The sequence below is a fragment of the Heterocephalus glaber genome, unplaced genomic scaffold, assembly GCF_053883595.1.
Source record: "Heterocephalus glaber isolate CG9 unplaced genomic scaffold, H.glaber_assembly_v1.0 deba00001613, whole genome shotgun sequence".
NCBI lineage: Eukaryota > Metazoa > Chordata > Mammalia > Rodentia > Bathyergidae > Heterocephalus > Heterocephalus glaber.
In genome coordinates, this window is record NW_028258384.1 from 12,477,306 (window position 1) to 12,500,812 (window position 23,507).

Below are 23,507 nucleotides of genomic sequence, written 5' to 3' on the forward strand. Positions count from 1 at the left end.
ATAATACATGGAGTATTATTCATCCCTAAAAAAGAGGGAAGGACAATATAGATGAACAAGGAGAACATTTTGTTAAGTGAAATTGTCAGGCACAAAAACTACATAATCTTATGTATGTGTAAAAATAATCTTACTTAATCTTACTTATGTGTAAAAACTAAAAAAGTCAAATTCATAGAAGTAGAATAGAATGCTGGTCGTCAGGGGTTAGGGAGTGGGTGAAATGGAATAGAGATCTAACGTACAGCATGAAGGCTACAGTAAATAATATATTGTATATTTAAATTTGATAAAAGCAGATGATAAGTATTCTCACCACAAAAAAGGTAACTATGTAAAAAAAATAAGTATGTTAATTAGCTTGACAGTAGCAATCAGTTCCCCATGAATAGCAGAACACTGTATTTTCCATCTTAACATACACAAATTTATTTTAAAATTATAGGACTGCATTTACCTGTTGATCTGAATCTGGTTTTAGTACAGACCTATCTGTAATTAGGACTGCCCTGGAGATTTGCCTGTAAAACACAAGAGTAAAGCAGTGATTCAGAATGCATCAATAAATTTCATTTAGAGTTATATAACCAGCAGAAGGCATGTTTCAAAGATTTATCTCAGGATAAAAGTGACACCTTCAAAAACCAAGTGAAGTTTTGCTTTAATCTTCTCTTGGCTCACAGAAGAGGGATATGTGACCTAAAGACAAACCACAGCTGATGTAAAAAGAAATTATATAAGGCTCCCTCAAATTAGACTCCATAAAAGAAGAGTAGTAGCTTTGAATGTATCTTTGGTTTGGCACACCTTTGCATGAACAGAATCATGGAGACATGTCAATATAATCACAGTGCTATTTCACCTTCCCTTGGCTAGCAGATGGAGGAGTGTCTTACCTGTATTGCACATGTGAGCACGTGTTCTCAGAAAAGTAACTGTCCTCCACAAGGAAATGCTTAGAGTTTATTCTCTGACCAAACTGATCTATGATTGCTTTACATCTACAAAGAAGATAAGCACAATGAAAAAAGTTCACAATAATGACTAATTGAGAAAATGAATAAAATCAGCTATTGACTTTGAATCAAATACCTGTGAAGATTAAAGAACTGCCCACAATTCCACATTTTCTGACATAAAATTGATACTGATTACAGAATATGTGTTATTGTTGCTGTTTTGACATTTTAAAAACTACAACATGAATAGAGGCTACAACTTAATATTTATTTTGATTGTCATTAATAACCAAGAGTAAAGTTAGGGCAAATAATTATAAGTGTAATTAAAAACTTTCCTTATGTCTAGTAACACAAATGCTTTTTCTTTTAGAAAATACTTTTTTTTCCCCCTTAACAGTTTTAAGAGAGAGAAAAAGTTGATTAAATATCTTGTTATGTCATTCACAGCCTATAAAAGCCACTAAAGGCTTTTCATTTTTCTGTTAAATGTTGCTTTCTCTTTTGTTGAAGAACAGCTGTCTAGTCATGTATTTGATAATGTTTTAAACAGGAAAGAAAGGGATAGAGCTTCTTTTAATAACTGTTTCCACTGTACTTCAAAGGATGATCATAGAAAGATTTCTTTCAAGTGCTGTTTCTAAATAAGGAAAACACTTAATGCACGAACAATATCAGGTCTCTGTCATCTGATATGTGTTGAGACAATGAATCATACAGAACCCTCCATTGACCTTCTTTCAGTGTATCTAGATAAAAGGATGGAAATTAGAATCTATCTCCTTGCAGTGCCACAAGTTATAAATGTACTTTACAGGGCTCATTATCCAAACTAATGGACTAAGGGTGACATCCTTGAAATGGACTTCAAAGCCAGTATGTAATATTTCAAGAACTATATGCAAATGACTGTTTGCCACATCTTTTTATTATGGAAATATCAATTTACTTTTGTTACAGCTTTTTCTTTTGGAACCAGAATTACTTTACTAGAAAAATATTGCTCTGCATAAAATGCAAACAATTTCAATCTTGTATTTAAAATATATTGATGTAAATTAATGTATGCTCAATTGCTCTAAATAAGCAAAATACCTGATATTTACCAGGCAGAAATGCTTTAAAAATAAAATAATAAACACTTGAGCCCAATAGTCATAGGAATTTAATTTGTACTTCCTAAAGGCAGATTGTTTTGCTGGTATTATGGAATAAATGACATAGCACTGTTTTCAAGACTATGATGTCTAATGATGTTATATATGCATAATATATATTTTTACCCCTTTTAAATATAACATTTGCTATACTAATGAAATTGATTTTTATATCTCATTTCTACTTCCTTTCCCCTGTGATACCTACCCACATTTCATTATACTGTAGCTGTCTTACAAAATACTTAACTAGATATAAAGTAGTTATGCTTATTTTCCAAATAATTGTTTAATAACTAAAAAAGTTTCACATTCAGTCTTCTGTTTTGAAACATCCATAAACAATTTGAAAAACAAAGTAATTCAGGCAATGGAGAAGAGAAATCTACTGATCTACTATTACACACTGATCTCTTTTGTCTTGTAAGTACTGATTAGCCTCTTTCTTACCCTCAACTGAGAGACTATAGACAGTCAAGAAGAAATAATGTGGGCAGAAGAAAAGGGGGTATAAAATGTTCTATATCTCAACAAGGATTTTGGTTATACAGATTTATCATTTGTTAAAACTCAGCTAATGAGCAATTAAGATTTGCACATTTCACTGTAAATTTTACACCAAAAAAAAAACACTAGAAAAACACTGAACGAGTGAATTACATAGTGAAGTATTTAGGGAGAATTTTATAGATATCTGCAATATACTGTGAAATGCATAAAAAGGTAAATTAAGAGATAGAAGGATGGGCATGGTGGTGCATGCCTATAATCCCAACACTGAGAGGCTGAGGCAGGAGGATGGAGAGTTTGAGGCCAGCTTGGGCAATTTAGTGACTTAGGGAGACTCCGTCTCAAAATAAAAAAGGCTGGGGACATAGTTCAGTGTGAAAAAATAGAGGGATGAATATTTGGGTAGATATGTGATTAAGCAAGTATATTAAAATGTTAATTGTGAAGCCTGGGTTATAGGTGTATATAGTTGTTCACTTTAAATTCACCTTTGACACCAGTTTGAAAATTTTCATCATAAAATGTTGCAATAAAACAGAGAGGAGTGCTAGTAGTATAAGCCCTAGACTTAAGTGTCTCTTGCAAAGGGTTCTCATTTAAGTAACCCACACAGTTAAACTTGGCTTTCAAGCTTGTGGAGACCTCCTTGCTTTGTAGGTTTCTAAACACTAATAGGGACAATTTAGTGGTAGCTACTCCTTCGGTGACAGGGAGATATTGGTTTCAGAAGTTACAGAATTAGAAAGAATTGATGGGGATCATTCAAAGGGGAAGTCTGGGGATATGGGAATTAAAGAGCTTAACTATGGAAGGACAACATAGTAAATGTGCTTATTTATGATGAAGCTTCTGATGAAGCAGTGATTCTCAAAGGAGGAGGAGAAGGAAGCAAATCAGAATCACACCTGGGGGACTTTCTCAAATTATAAGTACCCCTGGAGATTCTGATAAGCTTCCAAATCCCAGGAAAGAATCACTGTCAAGCATGCCACTGCTACCGTTGCGCTTTTTTGTTGTGCTAGGTAGAGAAAAGTAAACAGCTACTGGTATAGAGAAAATATATATTTATGCACAGAGAGAGTTGACAGTCACATAGGTCCAGTCTCAGTCTGAAGATGGAAGATAGATGAAGATAACATGACTCACCTGTTAGTCTCATTCTTACTCCGAAATACTGAAGCTCTAGACCTAAACCAGTGGTGGTGAACCTATGGCATGCATCCCACAGTGAGCTGTTTCCATTACTAAAAACTCTAAAAGGTTCACTATCACTGATAAGCAAAGCTGTTTAAACCAAGACATGTTTAAGCAAGTGGTAAGATTTGTTTTCCCCTCAGATACTTGAGTTACTGTCATACTCAGCCTAATTGGGAGAAAAATTAAGAAAGGAATGTTGATTTGGGACTTAGTCTTAAACTTTGTACTATAAAGATTAATATAAAACTTAGATGACATTCAAGTAAAGGAAAACAGTAAAATGAAATAGAGTTGCCAGAGACATTAAAATACCCTCCTGCCCACACTCCCACATAAACCTGAGGAAGCCATTAAAGATTAATAGCACTTAGAATTTAGTTGAGAGCCTTGCTGAGCCTCATAAATAGTAAAGTGAGGAGGAACATGAGAACAGTTTCCTGTTACAGGGACACAATGACCAAGTTGATGATAAGAATCACTGAAGCCAGACATAACATTTCAAGGGTTAAGTTTTCTAAAGCAACAAATCACAACAGTCATTCAGTAATTCAACAGTAATTCATTGATATTAGGGCATAAATATAAAAATACCAATAAGAAAGAAAACACTCAGCAAGACAAAACTCAGTATCTTGAAGTTGGCCCAGAAGAGAGTAACATTTTAACAGATATTCAATCCTTACAATTGTTAGAATGTGACAACTAATTATATAGTAAGGAAGGCAAAAATCACATACAAAAGGCAAAGTATTAATTAAGGAAACTAGAAGATTCATAATGATTGAAAAAAACAAAATAATTCTTCCTGTTCACTATACTCTTTTGAACTTCCTCAAACACATTATTCAAATATCACCTCATTCATGAAGCTATCTCAAAATGCTACACATGCATTTTTTTCTTGGGTGAAAATCTCCTCCAATAGTTTAAAACCATTAACAGGTAGATAATTCCAAATCTATGCTTTTCTCTGTTCTGACCTCTCAACAAGCTCTGTATACATATTTGAATTATTTTCTTGACAGACTCCACCTATACATTTAAGAAATTGTCTAGTTAATAAGAATTGTATATATTCAAGGAGAACATTGTGATGATCTGACACAGATACACATGGATAAATGATTACCATGAATAAATTAATATATCCAATCATCATATATAATTACCATTTGCGTGTAAGGGAGGAGGTAAAGATACTTAAAACCTGCTCTTATCAAATTTCAAGTAAACAATACAGTATTACTAACTGCATCCTTAAAAAAAAGTAGGATGCCCCAATCTGTGTTTATCATGGTTGCTCCCTTGGAATCCTTCCATCAGATAATGGCACAACCAGTAAAGTTTCCCCATCTCAAACTCTTTCCCCATCTAACTTGCTATTCTATGTTTAAAAATTTTTTTTTTATTTGTACATGTTTGTAGTTCATGTAGTTTACAATCATCTTAGGGAATGGTTCCTCAATGTTGATTCCACCTTACAAATATTTCTTACAATTAGTTCCTTCTCTACATCTCCACTAACACCACCATAGACTCTTGTTTAATAAGACAATAGACTGCTAAGAAGTTGGTAATTCATTTGTTCTACATAAATGCATGGTGTAACAGCCACATGCCAAGCACCATTCTAAGAGGCAAGGAAAAAAAATGTCTTTCCCTAAAGGAGTTCTCAATATAATAAAGCTTCTTACACAGGCAATTTTAAGATATTCGCAATAACAAGCAATAAGGACAGGGCATTACAGAGTGCTAAGAAGAGGTATCTAACTCAATTTAGAATGAAGGAGTAGTTTCCAAGATTAAGCTATTACAAACTGTGCTGCTATAAACATAAGTGCACATATATCACTGTGGTATGATGCTTTTAATTCTTTTGGGAAGATACCCAGCAGGGGAATACCTGGGTCCAATGGAACCTCTAATCCTAGTTTTTTGAGGAATTTCCACAGTGATTGCATCAGTCTACATGCCCACCAAGAGAGAAGGTTTACTTTCTCCCCTCAGCCCCGCCAGCATTTGTTGTTGGTTCATTTCTTGATAACAGCCAGTCTTTCTGGACTGAGATGGAATCTCAGCATTATTTTTTTTTTAATTTTTTTTCAGCATTATTTTAATTTGTATTTCTTGAATGACCAGTGATGTTGAATATTTTTTTCATGTATTTGCCATTTGTACTTCTTCATCTGAGAAGTGTGTGTTCAATTCTGATGCCCATTTTTTGATTGGGTCTTTAAATTTGGGGGAGGGAGTTCTGATTTTTTTCAATTCTTTATATGTTCTAGATATTAGTCTTTTGTCTGAGGAACAATTGGTTAAAAATTTTTCCCATTCTGTGGGTTGTCTTTTCACTGTTGGTGATTTCCTTTGCTAAAATCTTGGAAACAACCCAAATACCCATCAACTGATGAGTGGATAAAAAAAGATGTGGTTTTGAATACAATGGAATAGTATTCAGCCACAAAGAAGGATAAACTTGAGACATTTATAGCTAAATGGGTGCACCTAGAGACTTTGAGGCTATACTCTTAAATAAATCAGACACACATGTGTAAATATCACATTGTCTCTCTGGTGTGAGAAACTGAAAGTGTAAATAAGGACCAAAATGTATAATAGATATTATGAAGTAGGGAAAAATTGTTCAAAAGGAAAGGACTAGGGAGAGGGGAGGGGGAAAGGAAAGGAAAAGGAAAAAATGAGAAAAGAAGAATGAAATGAAAACAAAGCTTTGTAAGGAGGGGAAAAGGGGTTGAAGGGAGGGGAGGGGAATGGAAAAAAAAGAGGAATCAAGATATATCATGTACAGGTACAAGTTCCCCATGATGAATGTATCATTATGTATGTCTAAATTGTACCAATAAAATTAATAAAAAAAAATTGAGGGGCAGAATATCACAGAATGCTCTTTGAAGGAAGTGATACATTCAATGATTCTAAAGGACATTATATGTTAGCTGCGTAAATAAAGACAACAACATTTTGGGTAGAAGAACAGTATTTACAAGAACATAGAGTAAAGTAAGAGAAGGGCAGGTACATCGATCCATGACCCACTCAATATAATGATGGTTAATCATAACTGTCATCTTGATTGGTTTGGGAGCTACAGGGGGGAATTAGTAAAGTACACTTCTGGGTGTGTCTGGGTAGATTATGGAGGCATGACTTTGGGTACTATATCTTGTCCCTGGCCACTTCCTCACTGGTGCTCCTCCCCTGCTCTGCATACAGATTTCTAGGGTTTCTCCAGCCTGTATGTACAAAGCCATTCCAAACATCTCCGATGCACAATTCAAATAGCTTCTGCATCACAAGGTTAGGTACAGTCACATCAATGGCCCCACTTCTGATACCAATTTTCTGTATTGGTCAGCTTTCCCATCACTGGGACACACAACTCAAAGGAGGAAAGGTTTATTTGAGTCATGGTTTCAGCCCACTGTCAGTTGTGCCTAAGGCAGAAATATTATAGCAGAAGTGTGTGATGGAGTGAAGCTGCTTAGTCCATGGCTGCTGGGAAGCAGAGCAGGGGTATAATTCTGGTTAGAGCTCAGAAGACTGGAATGCTGATAGAAATGCTGACAGTAAAAGCCAAGGGCAGGGAGTTTCAGTTGAAAAAGAAGAACTCTATCAGTCATTAGTCTAGGGGCCATATGTATTATATTCTGGGGAAAAAAATTTGTGTACATTTTGCTCATGCCCTGAGATCTTGCAGGAAGAAGAGGTTAAGAGCACTAGACTAACTCATTTCACAGAAGAAATCTATAACATTCAGGCTGTGAAATGAATGATGGTGGCTGCTTTTAGCCAAATTTATAGTAAGAATCAGTAACAAATAGAAGAGCAGCATGATTTGAAAAACTTAAATTTTGTCCCAAAGGGAAGCACATGTAAAATTGTGGCCAAAGGAAGTGTAGTTGAGATTAGTTCATTAAAAAGAAATCAAATACTTGAACGGGGACAAGATGCCTTGAGGGCATCTGAGGAATCAGCAAGGCCCCATCCACTGCAAGCTCAAGGGTGCCAATATGTAAACCTTTTGGTTTTTTTTTTTTTTAATGAGAACTGAACACAGAACTTTGCACTGTGCCACCCCCCTCCAACATTTTATTTTGAGACAGGGTCTCACTAAGTTGCCCAGGCAAGGCTCTAAACTTCCTATCCCCCTGCTTCAGATTCTTAGAGGGTGAGGATTATAGGTGTGCTAAGCTTCAACCTTTCCTTTGAGAAGTGAGTCCCTATTCTCCCTGTTCAGTAAGGGTCACTTAGGGGATTGGTTCCTTAAGATTCATTTCACTATGCTTGTTGGGAGCCATTCTACATAATTTTGGGGCAAAAATCATTTCACAATTAAATTATGATTAGGGCTATCCTCAAGGGCAAGCTTACATCAGTTGAAGACATCCTCGGTCTTTGAGAACTGAATAGAAAGGCTTCACCTGGGGAGAGACAAATTCTTTATTCCTTAACTCATCCCACCTACTGTTGTAAGAATGTTTTGCTCATCTCACAGTCCTAATCAACTTAAGCTTCGCATTGACCTAAGAATCTCATCATTATAAGATCCTCATGGTCATAGGATTACCACCACCTTGTGGGTCATCTGATACTTCCTCTGATTATAATCAATTTAGGATTACTGCCATCCTCTGGGTCATCTGATATTCCCTATCAACCCAATACATAGTAGCAAGCTCAGCTTCTTCTCTAAGTCTCATTTCCTGTCTATTCTTCAATTTGCTTTGTGTTGTAGTGGCTTACAGGAGACCAGGACTCACTGTAGGGGTTCTGGTAATGTCTCCTTTCCCATTCCCTATATATCCTTAGCCACAGAGATATTCAGAAGCCTTGGAAGCTGTGGTTCAAAAGGCTGGCTGCTACTCGAGTGGGCAGCAAACCTTGACACTGTTCAAGTGATGTTATTTTTTTTAGGTCTGCAGAACACAAGTTTCGGGGTCATGGAGGTTCTCACCCAGATTTCAGAGGAAGGTCTGGGAGACCAGACAGTGTACCTCTGAGAGGTAAGTACATGAAGCTGTGGGAATGAAGCCAAAGGTGGAATGGAGACCCTACCAAGTAAGAGATGCCAGAAATGTGGAACATCTTTTAAGAAAAGCCATAGGCAGTGAGGGGAGTCAGTCCAAGAGAGAAGTCATATGGGCTACAACCAGCAAGGCCATGGAGGCAGGGCTGCCCAAGTCCTTTAGAACTTACATTTCACTACCAGATGCTGGACATGGAGCTACAGGATTTAATATGCAACCTGCTGGGGGTTTATGTTTTATTTATTTATTTATGTTTGGTACCAGGATTGAACTCAGGACCTTGTGCTTGCGAGGGAGGTGGCAGCACCACTGAGCTAAAGCCCTGGCCCTGGGTTTTTTTTAATCTTGATTTGTTTCTATTCTTTTCTATCCTCCTATTCTTCCCTTTTGGACTGGAAATGTTTACACTGTACCATTATATAATGGGATTAAATAACTTGCATTTTGAATTGTACAGAGGTTCACAGCTAAGAGTTTACCTTGAGTTTCAGAGAAGACTAACTTTTTAGCACTGTTGTAATGGTTGAGACTTTGGAGAAGAGATTGTGTTTTTTGCTTGTACACAGGGTAGCTTTATCATGTTACGTGGAATTATGAACTTGTTTTTGTCTTTATTTGGAGATTAAGTATCGTTTAAGGAGATTTGTTTGGATGTCAAGTTGACAAATGGCTGAATGTGATGGTTAAGCTTCACTGTTAATTTGAAAGGCTTGGGAGCTGCCAAGGGGATTAGTGAAGCACACTTCTGGCTGTGTCTGAGCAGGTCATGGAGGCATGACCTTGGGGCCCCTGGCCCCTTCCTCTCAGGTGCTGTTTTCCTTTCTAACAGACATCAACTAAGCAGCATTGCTCCAACACACTCTTCTGTCCTAATATTTGTTCCCTGGAGCCAGTAGACCATGGAATGAAACCTCTGAATCCTTATCAAAAATGAACCTGTCCTTCTTGTGCATACCAAAAATTCGTTCCAGGGATGGCAAATCCGACCTATGGAAGTATAATCTGACAATAAAATGGGAAACAAGGAGGGAAGCATCTAGAGAGGCAGGCAGGAGCAGATCTTATCTAACACAACATGTAAAGTCTTACACTTTACTCTGAGGTCATATAAACTCACTGAGGGTCTTTACATAGGGAAGGAGAACTGGATCTACAGACTGTACAGATCTCAGTGTACCATTATCTTGTTCATGTATTTATTTTGTAATGTACCCTTGTAGACCGTAAGCCCCGTGAGCAAAATACCCTGGTTGCCTTGTTTTCTATTATATCTCCAGTGCCTGGAACACAGAGAATAACTAATAGTTCTGTGGATAAATGGATGGATTATGGAACTATTCTCATGCCTCCAAAAAAGTGGCATAGCAAGATATCTAGTAAGTGAAAGAGCTGAAGTCCACATGGAACACTAGCTGAATTAATTAGATAAGGACAACTGGTTATAGATATATTTGGTCTAAGGTCATATCTACCTTAGCTAAACAGCCAAATTTAATTTACAGATTTATCTAGTCAGCATAGCTGTAAAGGAAAAGGAAGCTCTTCAAGAATAGCATTCAGTAATTCCAGAAAAAGTCAACAGAGGTATAATATTAGAATTTAGAAAAGAACCACTGATATATAACTACATCCTCTCAAATTAAGAAAGCAGTGCCAAAGCATGACCTAGTGAAGAGAATACAGGCAGTGTGGGTCTCAGGAAAAATAAATCAAAATTAAAAATACAATCGAGTAGAAAACAAGTGTACATTGGTTTACGCATTTCATATAATTTATTTCATGTGCCTCTTCAATGTCTCATTTATTCTCTCCAAGTCTGTATAGTATTTTGACGTGTAATCAACACGATAAACTCAATGCTATAGTCATTTATGCTCCTACCAGTTTTTCTAAGCGTAAAGTGAAAAAGAAAGCACAAAAATGGCTAAAATATGCTTTTAATTTTCATTTGTTCATTTCAGTCAAAGTTATTGAGTATAATGGTGCTAGGAACCTGCCTTGATTCTTGAGATGCAATACTAAGGTCCTTCCTTTACTTATAGAGAGCTCATCAGTAAGTATACAAGGGGATCTGACTTAGGTTCTAAAAGAGGGTTCTGTTCTAATCTGTGGGATCAGGAAATAAACTTGGAACTCTGACCTGAAGCATGAGGAGCTCCTAACTAAAGGGAGGAAGGGATGTCAAGTGTTCTACAAAGAAATATAGGGAAAGAGAAGCAAAGTAAAACCATAAGGGGACAAATGTAAATCTTTGCAGATGCCTTACTTAATATTATACTAAGTAAAATACTTTTCTAAATTACATTATCCTTCTTAACAAGAAGTGTGTGGTAGATATAATCAACTATAAGGTCAAGGTTTTTTCCTCAAAAAAGTATCTTTCACTTTATATTTAAGTCTTAAGAAAAATCTGTATTACTGTTATCTGTATCAAATATTTGATGTTGAATGACAAAATAGCTTGGGGAAAAACACATTAGCCTGAACCAATCTGAATCAATGCTAGTAGCTTTAGAGATTATTTCACTTGGTAGAATAGATTTCGGCGGGGGCAGGAGTAGGGTTGAGACAGGGTCTCGCTTTGTAATTCAGGCTGGTCCTGAACTCACTATGTAGCACAGGCTAGCCTTGAACTTGGGGCAATCCTCTTGCCTCTGCCTCTCCAGTGCTGGGATTACAGGCATGTACACCACGCCCAGCTTAGCATAGATTTTTAAAAAGGAGAAAAATTAATATAAATCTGGTAGTTATTACGGAAGGTATAAACTAACAATTTGAAGTAATGCTTGCTTCATAAGAAAAAACTTTAAAAATCACTAAAGCAATTCAGATAGTGAGAGTACAGCAGAAATCAGGATTATAATAAATGTAAGTCAAGTTTTAAAAACCGTCTTAGGGCCGGGGATTTAGCTCAGCGGTTTCACCGCCTGCTGCGCAAGTGCAAGGACCCGAGTTCGATCCCCAGTACCAAAAAAAAAACCACAAAAAACAAAACTGTCCTATTATTACAGAAATTAAGTTACAACTTAGAATAAATTTTCCAGTATAAGAATCGCATGCAATATGCAATACGTTTGTATCTTTAAAAACCAAGATAGACAAGAAAATGATATTCATTGGTAAAATGAGGTTCTGCTCATAAGTAACACAAAGTAGATTTTGTGCTATTTTGTTTTTATTCATAAAAATAGACAGATTGTTCAATTTTGCCTTTTATCACTGGGAATGAAGATTATCTAATTTTTTTCTTGAGACAGGGTCTCATTATGTAGTTCAAAATAGCCTTGAATGCACTATGTAGCCTAGACTGGCCTTGAACTTGCAGCAAATCTCCTGCCTCAGCCTCCTGAGTGCTGGGATTATAGGCATGCTTCACCATGCCTGGCAAAGGTTATCTAATATGTGAGAATAGTTTACATTTAGGCATATAAAACATTTCAAGATTATTTATTTCTAAATATTAAATAAAAGCTAAGTACTTTCTATGAACTGTAAATAAACTATAACATGGTAGATCTGGAACTCCACGATTACCTCAGTCTGTCTATTTCATGTTGCAATTAAAGTAATTATTTCAGAGAAAAGGACTTTCCCACTGTCATTTACGGTAGTGGCAAAATTCTGTCTTCTTTCATTTCAGGGCTAACAGACCTTAGTATACGTGTTAAGTGTTATTATATGGCAAATATTATGTTTCAGGTCTTTCTATGAAGACATAAAGGATGTCACATTAGAAGCAGTTTGCCTGCTATATAGAATTTACATTTGATTGCCAGTGTATCTTGCAGGTTCATCTTGATAAAGCACTGGAATAAATTAGGCCCTACAGCACCCAGTGTATCGGATAGTACTCTTGGCTAAATTCACCTTATATACCAGTGCTTCACAGTGTCTTTTAAGAAGTACCTACATTAGATTTCACTTGTGGTGTTCCTTAAAACTAAATTTCCTGGCTGTTCTCTCTATATATTATACAATTCTACTCTCTAAGGGGATGTCATAGAAATTTGTCTTTTCTACAAGCGTATGTGGTAATTCTTAGGCACATTAAAGTTTGAAAACTACCAATGTGACAGTTCTTTTGGTCTCTAAATCTTTAGCCTTCAGCTACCTGGTGCAACTGAAATCTGCACAAATAGTAAAGAAGAGCTTCTTTGTGCAGAATATATCATAAAAACTCTGTCAACGGTAAGGCAAATGTAGCCTTTAGTTTAACTAATGGTATTATTGTATTAAAACACCCATTTTTAAAAAAGTAACAGAGCTATGCAAAGTCCTCATCATTGAGAATAAAATGTGGGACTGGAATGGGGCCCCAAAAGGATAAGATGATTTAAGCAAATAAGCATCAAACGAGCTTTCTGACATGGTGACATTTTATTGATTCAAAATGAATGCATAAGGAAAAACAACTCTGGGTGCAATAAAGAGCACTACTCCTTCAAGAACTTCCACAGAACTCTTCAGAAGCCAAGATATGAATATCCTGGGCCTTTAGGTACATATTTTTTCACTGTAGATTATCAGGTTTCATATATGTAGTACCTTTCTGTTACAGTGCTAAAAGTACTTTACAAGACATTTAAATCATGTGTCAATTTTTCTTAAAGTACTGCATATTCATTAAGTACTATATGTTTCTAGAGGTGAGATTTTTGTTATCCTTCAAAATACAAATTTATTGTACTATAACTAGTCTACGAGAAGTTAATACCTATTTTATGCCACTTGGACTAAACAAAATTATTGTAAAATGAATAGAAAAAGGTTAAAATTTATACTGTTTAAGATTCTAGTTTGAAATATTAAGATAGTTTGTTACCCCCAAAATTCTTGTTCATTATATACTCCTACAAACAGTCATACAAGAAATATAGGTAAGGAGATACTTAAGAATATACTATAACATGAAAGAAAAACACTGCAATTTCAATACTTCCTAAAACTTGATCTACCTGACCCAGTTCAGTTTGTGTAAAACCTAGAAAATGTAGAATAGTATCTTATTTAATGTAATTTAGACAAGTACATATTTTAGTAATAATACATTCTAGAAAAATAATTGAAATTTGAAAATACACAGGTAAATAGAGTATTCAGCTTTTCTTTAAAAAGAAGATAAATTCTTATTTCAATCTGAAACCAGCCTTAGGCTGGACACAGGTATAAAAGAACTTATCCTCAGACAACAGGGCAGCATAGTTTATTATAACAATCTACCTAAAAACTCATTAAAGTCTTTTTTCTTAGAGTGACATGCATTATCAGCAGAGATCAATTTGATGAGTCTTTAGGTGAGCTTCATTTTTTAAAATGCAGTAACAGAGGGCTTTGTTATCATCTGATGAAAATCAATTAGAGGAGGTAAGGACAAAAGGAAAACTAACATCACTCATCATGCACCCCGGGCAGCTGAAATGATTTGTTTTCCAAGCTCGGATGATCAGGAACTCTATTGTATAGTCATACTGCAGGAAAATTAATTCAGTTTCTATATTCTGAACTCACTTTCTTTGTTCTGGAGGACCTAAACACAAATTACTTTTAATCAAAGTTGATATGTTATTAATACCAAGGATTTTTCAAGAATCATTCTTTTAAAATCAACTTTAGGATTTTTCACCTGTATTTAGGGGCATAGATACAGGAACGTTACTTATATCATCCTTACTTTCTGGATTCTTTCTCCACTACAAGGCACTGTACAGAATGGCGAAGACAATAGATTCCCCCAAACACAGCACACATCCTAGAAAGAGATTAGAAACATGGGAATTAGGATGACTGGGTTGAAGCCTGAGGTAACATTAAGTATTTTACATTTCGTGTTTGGTATTAAAGATAAAACATTTTGATAATTTATAATTTTTTTCTATCATGGTATTAAGAATCTCAGAGGTAAATTAGCAATGTCTTGATGTGGCACAGGTATTACTGGTAATAATAATACAACAGTGAAATCTAGAATTGGGATTAAGTGAGAAGTGTCCCTAAGCAAGGGTTAAATATCCTACTAAAATGAGCTCCTGTATACCTAAGGTATATAAACCACAAATATCCTCAAAAGTTTACGTATGAGATACCCAATAGAAATCTCCACAGAGAAGTGTTAGGAAGAGATCAACCAGGGAGGACTATGGAAGACTGAAATTTTACTTGCCATAAAAGGAAAGCATATGAGTTAATGAATCAGATACTCTAAGGAGTTTGTCTCTCTCAGTAATATTTAGTACTTGGTTTTAAATGTCCATGTAGGGAGAAGAGCGGCTTTAAAATCAAAATTAGACAAGAAGCAGAAAAGGAAATACTCTCTCATAACACTTAGATTCTTAAGGGGCTAAACTTAAAGGATGATCTAGAAAAGAAATCTACTTACTAATAGAGGGAGAAAAAACATTCTTTTATCTGGTAGTTTAACCTCACACAGGTTGGGGGGGGGTTGATACTACATTACTACATGATACAAGATACTGTTATCCAACCAACGAAATATGAAAAGTGGCTCTGTGTCAGTGACAACTGTAGTGCTTTGTGGAAAGCATAACTAAAACTTTCTCATAGGACATGATTTTAATGAAGGCCATGTAAAACTGCCAAAGATAATTACTTGATGATGACTTTAGAATCTAAAATTATATGATGCATAAAAAACTATCAGACCTTGAGTGAGAATTAGCGGACACACAAACAACAGGATTAAACTGCTCAAAACAATACTGAGAACTACTAAGTAGAGATTATGAATATGCTTTAAATGGATGAATCAAAGAATAGTAGAATTTCTAGAAGTCTGTAGCTGGATGAAACTGTAACTCCCAAGATTATACAGAGGAAACTGAGATTAAGACAATCAGCCAATCTTCACTGCCAATTTCCTATTGAGACCAACAAAAATCCATATACATGTGAAATGTTACTGGCCCACCCCAAATAAACAGGCTGAATTACGTTAAGACCCCCAAATGGACCTTTCAATCAATGGCTTCATTTGCCTGGAGATGGCTTTACGGCATGTGAGGGTAGCACCAGTGTTTCCAAGCTCCTCATTTTCAGCTACAAATGAGCTGTTCACAACTGATCAACTGAGTTTTTCATTTTAGTCAGTTTGGTCCTTGTCTAGACAGACACACACACACACACACACACACGCATGCACGCATGCCACATTAGAGAAAATTTAATATTATTGTACCACTTCCCATTGGAGCAAATAAGTACTTTTAAATGTTTTCCTAGATTCTATGGTAAACAAAAGAATCAAATTCAGACTCAATTAGAAGTTGGGACAAGGCTGAAAAATTATAAAATATTAAGTGACAAACTACTACTATATTATCAAAAACCCGTGGAATCCAATTAAATAAAAATGAATTTATTTTCTATAAATATCTTCTTTTATTATATATCACAATATTTATGAAACATATTGTTACCTTTATTTATATTTTGGTACTAGGGATTGAACTCAGGGCCTTAACACTGAGGTACAAAACCAGTCCTTTCTTTATTTAGAGACAGAATCTCGCTAAGTCTCTATGTGGCTGTGATCATCCTGTCTCAGCCTCCCAGAGTTACGGGCATGCACTAACATGGCTGCTTTATTAAACATTCTTCTGAAAATTAATTTGTATTATGTTTCTGGGCTAAATGAGGTCTCTGGAAAAAGATTTTTAAATACTACATAATAGAGGTATCTAATGTTAAGAATTAGTCAAGTGGGATGATCACAGGAGTCCAGGTGAGAAAGAACATCAGTGTGGAGCCAATCCGAGCACCCAGGAGGAGGCTCTGCCGCTGCCACTCCATGGCTCCTAGGGCAGAGGAGGTGAGCCAATCCCAGTGCCCAGGAGGAGGCTTCCCTGCCGTCATCCACTGCTCCTAAGGCAGCAGAGGTGAGCCGCATGGGTGCCAGCAACACCCCCACCCCCAACCCATGGAAATGAGAAGACATGTAAATAAGCCTCAAAAACAGACTTCCAGACCACCTACAGCGACCCCAAAGGGAAACGAGATGGAACAATCTGATACTCAACCACCTGGACTCCCTGAAATGGCACCAAAAGAGGATCTGGAAAAAATGAAAACAGAAATAATTTCTCACATAAGACCAGAGATTATGCCCATAGTGCAAGATATGGCTAATAAATCTAGAGAGGACACAGATAAAAAAATAGAGGATCTGAGGAACATGATGGAATCCCAACACAGGAAGCAAATGAAATCCATAAAACAGATGCAAACAGATTTCCAGGAGATTAAAAACTCCATTGAAAGTCTATGCAGCAGAATGAACCAATGTGAGGACAGAATTTCAGATATAGAAGATAAGATTGCAATTAGTGACCAGGAAAAGAAAAATTGCTTTAAAATTGTAAGGGAACATGAGAAATCAATCCAGCAGCTGCTAGACAATGCAAAGAAGAATAACATAAGACTGATTGGAGTCAATGAAGAAACAGGAGAGAGTGCAGATGACATAAAAAAACTGTTCACAGAAGTGATGGCAGAAAACTTCCCAAGGAGGGGAAAAGAACTTGACATACAGATAAGTAAGGCATATAGGACTCCAAATAGCCTTGATCAAAAAAAATCTACACATAGGCATATAATAGGATTCCAGAAACCCAACAGAAGAACAAAATTCTACAAGCAGTGAGTGAAAAGAAACAAATCACATACAAAGGAAAGCCCATCAGAATCACAACAGACTTCTCAATGTAAACCCTCAAGGCAAGAAGAACTTGGAGTCACGCATTTCAAGCCCTAAAAGAAAACAGCCTCCAACCCAGATTGATGTACCCTGCAAAACTATCTTTCAAAATTGATGGAGAAATAAGATACTTTCATGATAAAGAGAACCTTAGGAACTTCATGAATACCAAATGAACACTCCAAAAAATGTTAGAAAATAGCCTAGGAAAAGACAATGAGGATCACAACCCCAGGAAGCCCAGCAGAATGAATCCGTTGGGCATGGCAAATTAAACACAAAGGGGGAAAATTAAATAAAAAGAAAAAGTCATGACAAGGCTTTTAAAACTTTTAACTTCAGCTCCCTAATGAGTGTATAAATTCAATCTTGTTATTGTACTGATTAGTATTTTTCTGATTCTAGTGTTGCACACCTTTCCTTGTGCTGTACTGGCTATTTATCATCTTGTGTCTACTTTTTAATTGGGTTGTCTATTAATGAGCCGTAAGAGTTCTTTATATATTCTGGTCATAGGTTATATGCATTGTAAATATGGTCTGTTTAAGGACTACTTTTCATTTTAATGATATCATTTAAAGTTTAAATTTTGATGGAATCTCATTTATCAATTTTTTTCTTTTATACATCATGTTTTTTGTATCCTAGGAAGTTCTTGCCTACCCTAAATTCATAAACATTTTCCCTTATAATTTCTTAAAGTTTTATACTTTTAGGCTTTCATATTTAGGTTTATAGATCCTTTCAAGTTATTTTTATGTATGAAAATAAAGGGTTGAGGTTAATTTTTTATATACAGATACCAGGTGTTCTAGTGCCATTTGCTGAAAACACTATCTTTTCCTTGGCTCTTGAATTGAATTTATATTCTATAAAATGTTAAGGTTAAATAATCTTTCAAAACTCAGTAGACCGTATATGTGTGGTTCTATTTCTAGATTCTGTTTTATTCCAATGATCTATATGTCTTTCCTTACATCAACACTGCCTTGGTTACTGTAGCTTTAGAGGAAGTCTTAAAATTAGGTACTAAACTTAGTCTTCCAACACTGTTTTTTTTTTCTTTTTCTTTTTACTTTTCTAGGTCCTTTGTACTCCTACATAACTTTTAAATTTCAATATCCAAGTCTTCATTTATAGCAAATACAAACAGACCTCAATTTTTATATATACCTTGTGTTTTCTAATCCTGCTAAATTCAAGTACAAGTTCTAGGGGCTCCTAGAGATTTCTTAGTATTTTCTCTGTAGATGATCATTTCATCTACATATAAAGATTTTGCTTCTACCTTGCCAATCCTATCCTAATTGTGTCATTTTATTACCAGACTATTTTGGTTTAGATCTATGTTTCAAAGTTTAATGGACAGATGAAGAGTAGGCATATCTGCCCTTGTTCTCCACCTTAGGGAGAAAGCATTGTATCTTCTCCATTCATATAAGGCATTCTCGGTGGAAGTATGGAGTACATGTCTTTAATCTGTTGAGAAGGTTCTGTTCTACTTCTAGTCTCCTGATAACTTTTACCATGAACAGCTGTAGAATTTAGTCCAATACTTTTTCTCCAACTAGTGACAGGATCATATGGCTTTTTCCTTTCCTCTGTTAAAATGATGACTTTTGGGGGTGAAGCTTCCAATGCTGAACCAACACTGCCATCCCTATAATAAAACCACTTTCTACATACTGCCAGATCTGACTTCTAATAGTGTGTTTTGTTTAACAAATTTCTATCTATGTTCATACTATTTTCTATTATCTTTGTCCAATTTTAGTATTAGCACAATGTTGAGTTCCTAAAATGAGGGGAGAAGTGTTCCTTTTTTTTTCTGCTTTAAATGTTTGATATAATTTATCACTTAAAATGTATAGGAGTCTGTTGTCATACAGGTAGATTTTCAAGCTAGGAATATACTTTCTTTAATAGGTGCTATTCAAATTTTATATTTCCTCCAGAGTTAGTTTCATTAATTTGTCTTCCAAGGTACTTCTTAAAAGTTGCCAAATTTATTTCAAAAAAGATTTTTGTAATATGCTTTCTATATCCTTTTAAATTCTGTAAAATCTGTGGTAATGTCTCCTAGATCTTGATATTGTAATTTAAAAAATGTATAATTGATATTGTGTAACAGGAAGTAAAGGTCTAAAGGAGCAGGGGAAGTAGGAGGGGTAGAGGAAAGGAAAGAAGGGAAAAGAAAAAATATGAGAAAAGGAATAAAATGGAAGCAAAGTCTTTGCAAACAGGGAAGGGTGAAGGGGGTGAAGGGAGGGCAGGGGAAGGAGAAACAAATAAGAACCAAGATACTCTTGTAATGGTACAAGATCCCAATGATGTATGTAACTGTATTTTATACCTAAAATGTACCAATAAATTTAATGGGGGAAAAAAAAAGAATTAGTCAAGTGGTCGACAGGGAATACTGTAAAAAGCCTAATGAGATATGTTTGTGATAATCCAACTAAATTTTCTCTTAATTTTAAGTGAGAATATATATAAAACATATTTTTGGAAAGAATATTTTAACTATTTATTTTTAACATTTGCAACTATATACTTTGTACAGCTGAATTTATGTTTACATGTTATATATTGCTTCTCTTGCAGTTTTCCCCGCATACCAGGTTCATCTATTAAAATGGGACATAACATGTAGCTTACCATGGTGGTATTTGTTTTTTTTCTCACCTCTATTTTCTTCATGTATCTTATGCACCATGACAAAAACCAGTGATTTGTAAGAAGTGTCATGGAAAATGAGGATATTGATAAAGAATCCTCTCTCTGTATGTTATTCTTCCCAGTCATTCTCATATTTCGTCTTTAGAAAAAAAAATTGGAGGGAGGGTTGGTGGGAACTACTTGGCAACAATGAATAACAGAAGAAAATTTTTATAAGTGGGTAAAAAGTACAACAGTGTGAAGTTCTTGAGCAGTGCACTTAAAGCTCAAATAATAAGCATGGCTAGTATGGCAGACATTCTGCTCTACCCTAGGATGGCTGCTATAAACCACACCCAAACTGAGACCTAACTACCATTTTGGAGGTTTGCCATTTTTGGTAGCTTCTTTGTGGATCAGTAAGGCCTTTTTTAACCCTTGGGTGGCTAGATTGCCATTTATTGCATTGGAAGCAAACATGTACGAAGTAGAGCCTTTCAAAAAAATCATTACAGAGTATTTACCTTTTACTCACAGCACTTTCTTTAATACTTTTAGCTTATTGACACACTTTATAAATCACTTTATGAAATGTGAATTGCTAGGCATTTTAAAGACAATCATTCTTGCCAGGGATTTAGCTCAGTGGTTCTGTCGCTTGCCTTGGAAGCGCAAGGACCAGAGTTCGATCCCCAGTACCAAATAAATAAATAAATAAATAAACAAAGACAATCATTCTAAAGGTACTTTGATCTTAGCTTATGCACCACAAATTCATATATAATCCATTCAACATCCACGGATGAGAATAAACAGGGCAACTCATTCAGGACCCCTCCTGCTTCTCAGGAGCTATTCCTATTCCCCATTCTTATTCCCCATTCCTACTCCCCAATAAATTTTCCTGCTTAAAAAAAAAGAATAAACATCTACTTTTTGGGAGACAAGCATGTATAGAAATTGAGAGATTATTATACTCACTGTAATAATCTTTGCAATTTAACAGGGCAGTATGAAGACTGGAGGCAAGTTAAGAATTATGGGGTTTGTCACTAAAAAAAATCTACTAAATAATAAATACAGTAGGTAGTATTACACAATAAAAGTTACTAAAAATACATTTTATCAAATGTTATTAAAGAGAAACCAAACAAAAAATTCCATTAAAATCTGAGTGACCATCAAGTATCATCACTGTACTTCAGTGTTACCACAACTCACACTGTAAACTGACAAAGCAGCAGCCTGGAATTGTAGCACTCTAGGAGGCTAAGGCAGGGAGATCACTGTTGGGAGCAATGCTACATAATTCTAGGGAAAAATCATTTGAGTAGGCCTAGTTCTCCTGCCTACAGGCCAGCAATAACACTCCAAGACATACTTCCATTTTGGCCTCAGGTCACAAGGGAGATCTCAATGATCCCATGATGCTGTAATCCTCCAGGACAAGACCACACCTGTGGGAGATGCCCTGGGAGGAACCAAATCTTCATCTGTGTGGTTCCTGGGAGGAACTAAATCTTCATCTGCATAGTTCCTCATTGTTCTTAGATTTCCGGCCGCCCCCACCCAGTCTTTTGTTACACCTTGTTCATCCCAATATGATACTGAAATCTACATTATTCATTTGTTACATTTGTTTCTTTGGATGTACTGAATAAAAGGTGCTGCAAGCTAGGGCTTCTTGTCTTTGCTGCCCAGAGCAGCACTGATCAGACCCAAAGCTCAGCTTCTTCACAATCTCATTTTTCTACCTTTCCTGTAATTCGCCATGTGCTGCCGTGGCTCACAGGAGACCAGGACTCACTGCAGAGGTTCTGGTAACGTCCCCTTCCCCTGTTCCCTACAGATCACAAGTTCAACCACAGCCTGGGCAACTTAGTGAGATCCTGTCTCAAAATAAAAAATAAAAATAAAAATAAAAATGGGTTGGAGATGTATCTCAGTGTAAAGACCTTGGGTTCAATCACCAGTACTGGGCGGCGGGGGAGAGTCCATTCACCGGTATGCCATGTCAAAATGTCATATTATATACAATGGAGTACTATGCTGCCCTAAAGAAAGATAAACTTGAGGCAACTGTAGATAAATGGATGCAAGTTGAGAATATAGTGTTAAGTGGAATAAGTCAGACACACAAGCTTAAATATTGTGTAAGGTTTCTCTTATATGAGAAACACATAATACAGAAAAATAGGAAGTAGGGAAAAGTTCAAATACAATACTTCCCCCAAATTCCATATTCTGTTGTTTCAAAAAAATTTTAATATATGTTAATTTATTTCATTTATACTAGTCTATCTTAATTAAAAAGAAAGTCTTGTATTATTATGTATTTCTTCTGATAAGAGAGAATCTTTGTCTATGTTTTGTACTCTGAGTAACTACTTTGAAGATAATGATATAGTGTATTACCTATTGTTATTTTGTTATGAAATTTTGTTTTATATTTTCATAAAATAAAAAAGGTATGAGGCTTCAGTGATTGTACTTATCCATTCAAAGTTCAACTGTGTTACTTGTAACTACCTCCATACATACATATTTACCATAGCAGTAAGTTTAAAACAGTACATTGACTTTTCTATCATGTTTATCTATATCTGCTGGTCTGAAATATGTAAATAAGAAAACGCACATATATATACACACACATATCCATGGTGGAAGGAGGTCCCTCCAAAGTCTTATTGCTGCTTACAGTAAACACACCATGTACATGATACAAATAGAATCATATGGTATGTTATATATTATATGGCATGTGTATAGGTTGCATACTTATATTGCATATTCATATTACTACATAATGTTTACTGGTTACACATTTATATTAGCAGAGTATTCACTCATAGTACCATTCCTAACTTTCTTTTTTCTTGGCATCTTTCTTTGATCAGGAAGTACAGGGAAGGGGACTGTTTGTATAGTGGGTGACAGAAGCGAGTGTCAAATTTTTCCTGGAGTGGACCTGCCTCCTGGAAAGGCAACTATGAGCAGGTAATAAATCACAGCATCATCTTTCCCCCAAATCCCCACTAAGACTGAAGCTACCATTCAACTCAGCTTAAACTTTCTAATGGTCCAGAACAAAGCTCTTTCAGAAGAGCTAAATAACAGGAACAGCTCTTGCAGCCTCAGTAAACAGTGTGTGTTCATTAAAAAATCCAACTCAGGTTTCATCCCCTGCTATAAGTTATTAGTATTAATTATCTATGAGACTTGAGTCTATTCAGCAGGCCTATCAAAAATAAAAATTGAAAAAAAA

At 35.6% G+C, this 23,507-nt stretch overlaps 1 protein-coding gene across 3 annotated transcripts in view; it reads right to left on the reverse strand.

The window, feature by feature from the left end:
- The window catches only part of Chm (CHM Rab escort protein), a 251,328-nt gene that overhangs the window by 45,039 nt on the left and 182,782 nt on the right, over window positions 1-23,507 (reverse strand). For 2 of the 3 annotated variants that reach the window (XR_015445585.1, XM_004868870.3), the window contains exons 9-11: window positions 14,543-14,620; window positions 897-1,001; window positions 458-521 (exon numbers count right to left, since the gene is read on the reverse strand). Coding sequence is in view for 2 of the 3 variants with exons in the window: in XM_004868870.3 (XP_004868927.1) it covers window positions 458-521; window positions 897-1,001; window positions 14,543-14,620 (247 nt within the window). In the remaining variant the exon portion in view is untranslated. The remainder of the gene's footprint in view (window positions 1-457; window positions 522-896; window positions 1,002-14,542; window positions 14,621-23,507) is intronic. The other variant, XM_087196648.1, reaches the window with a different exon arrangement.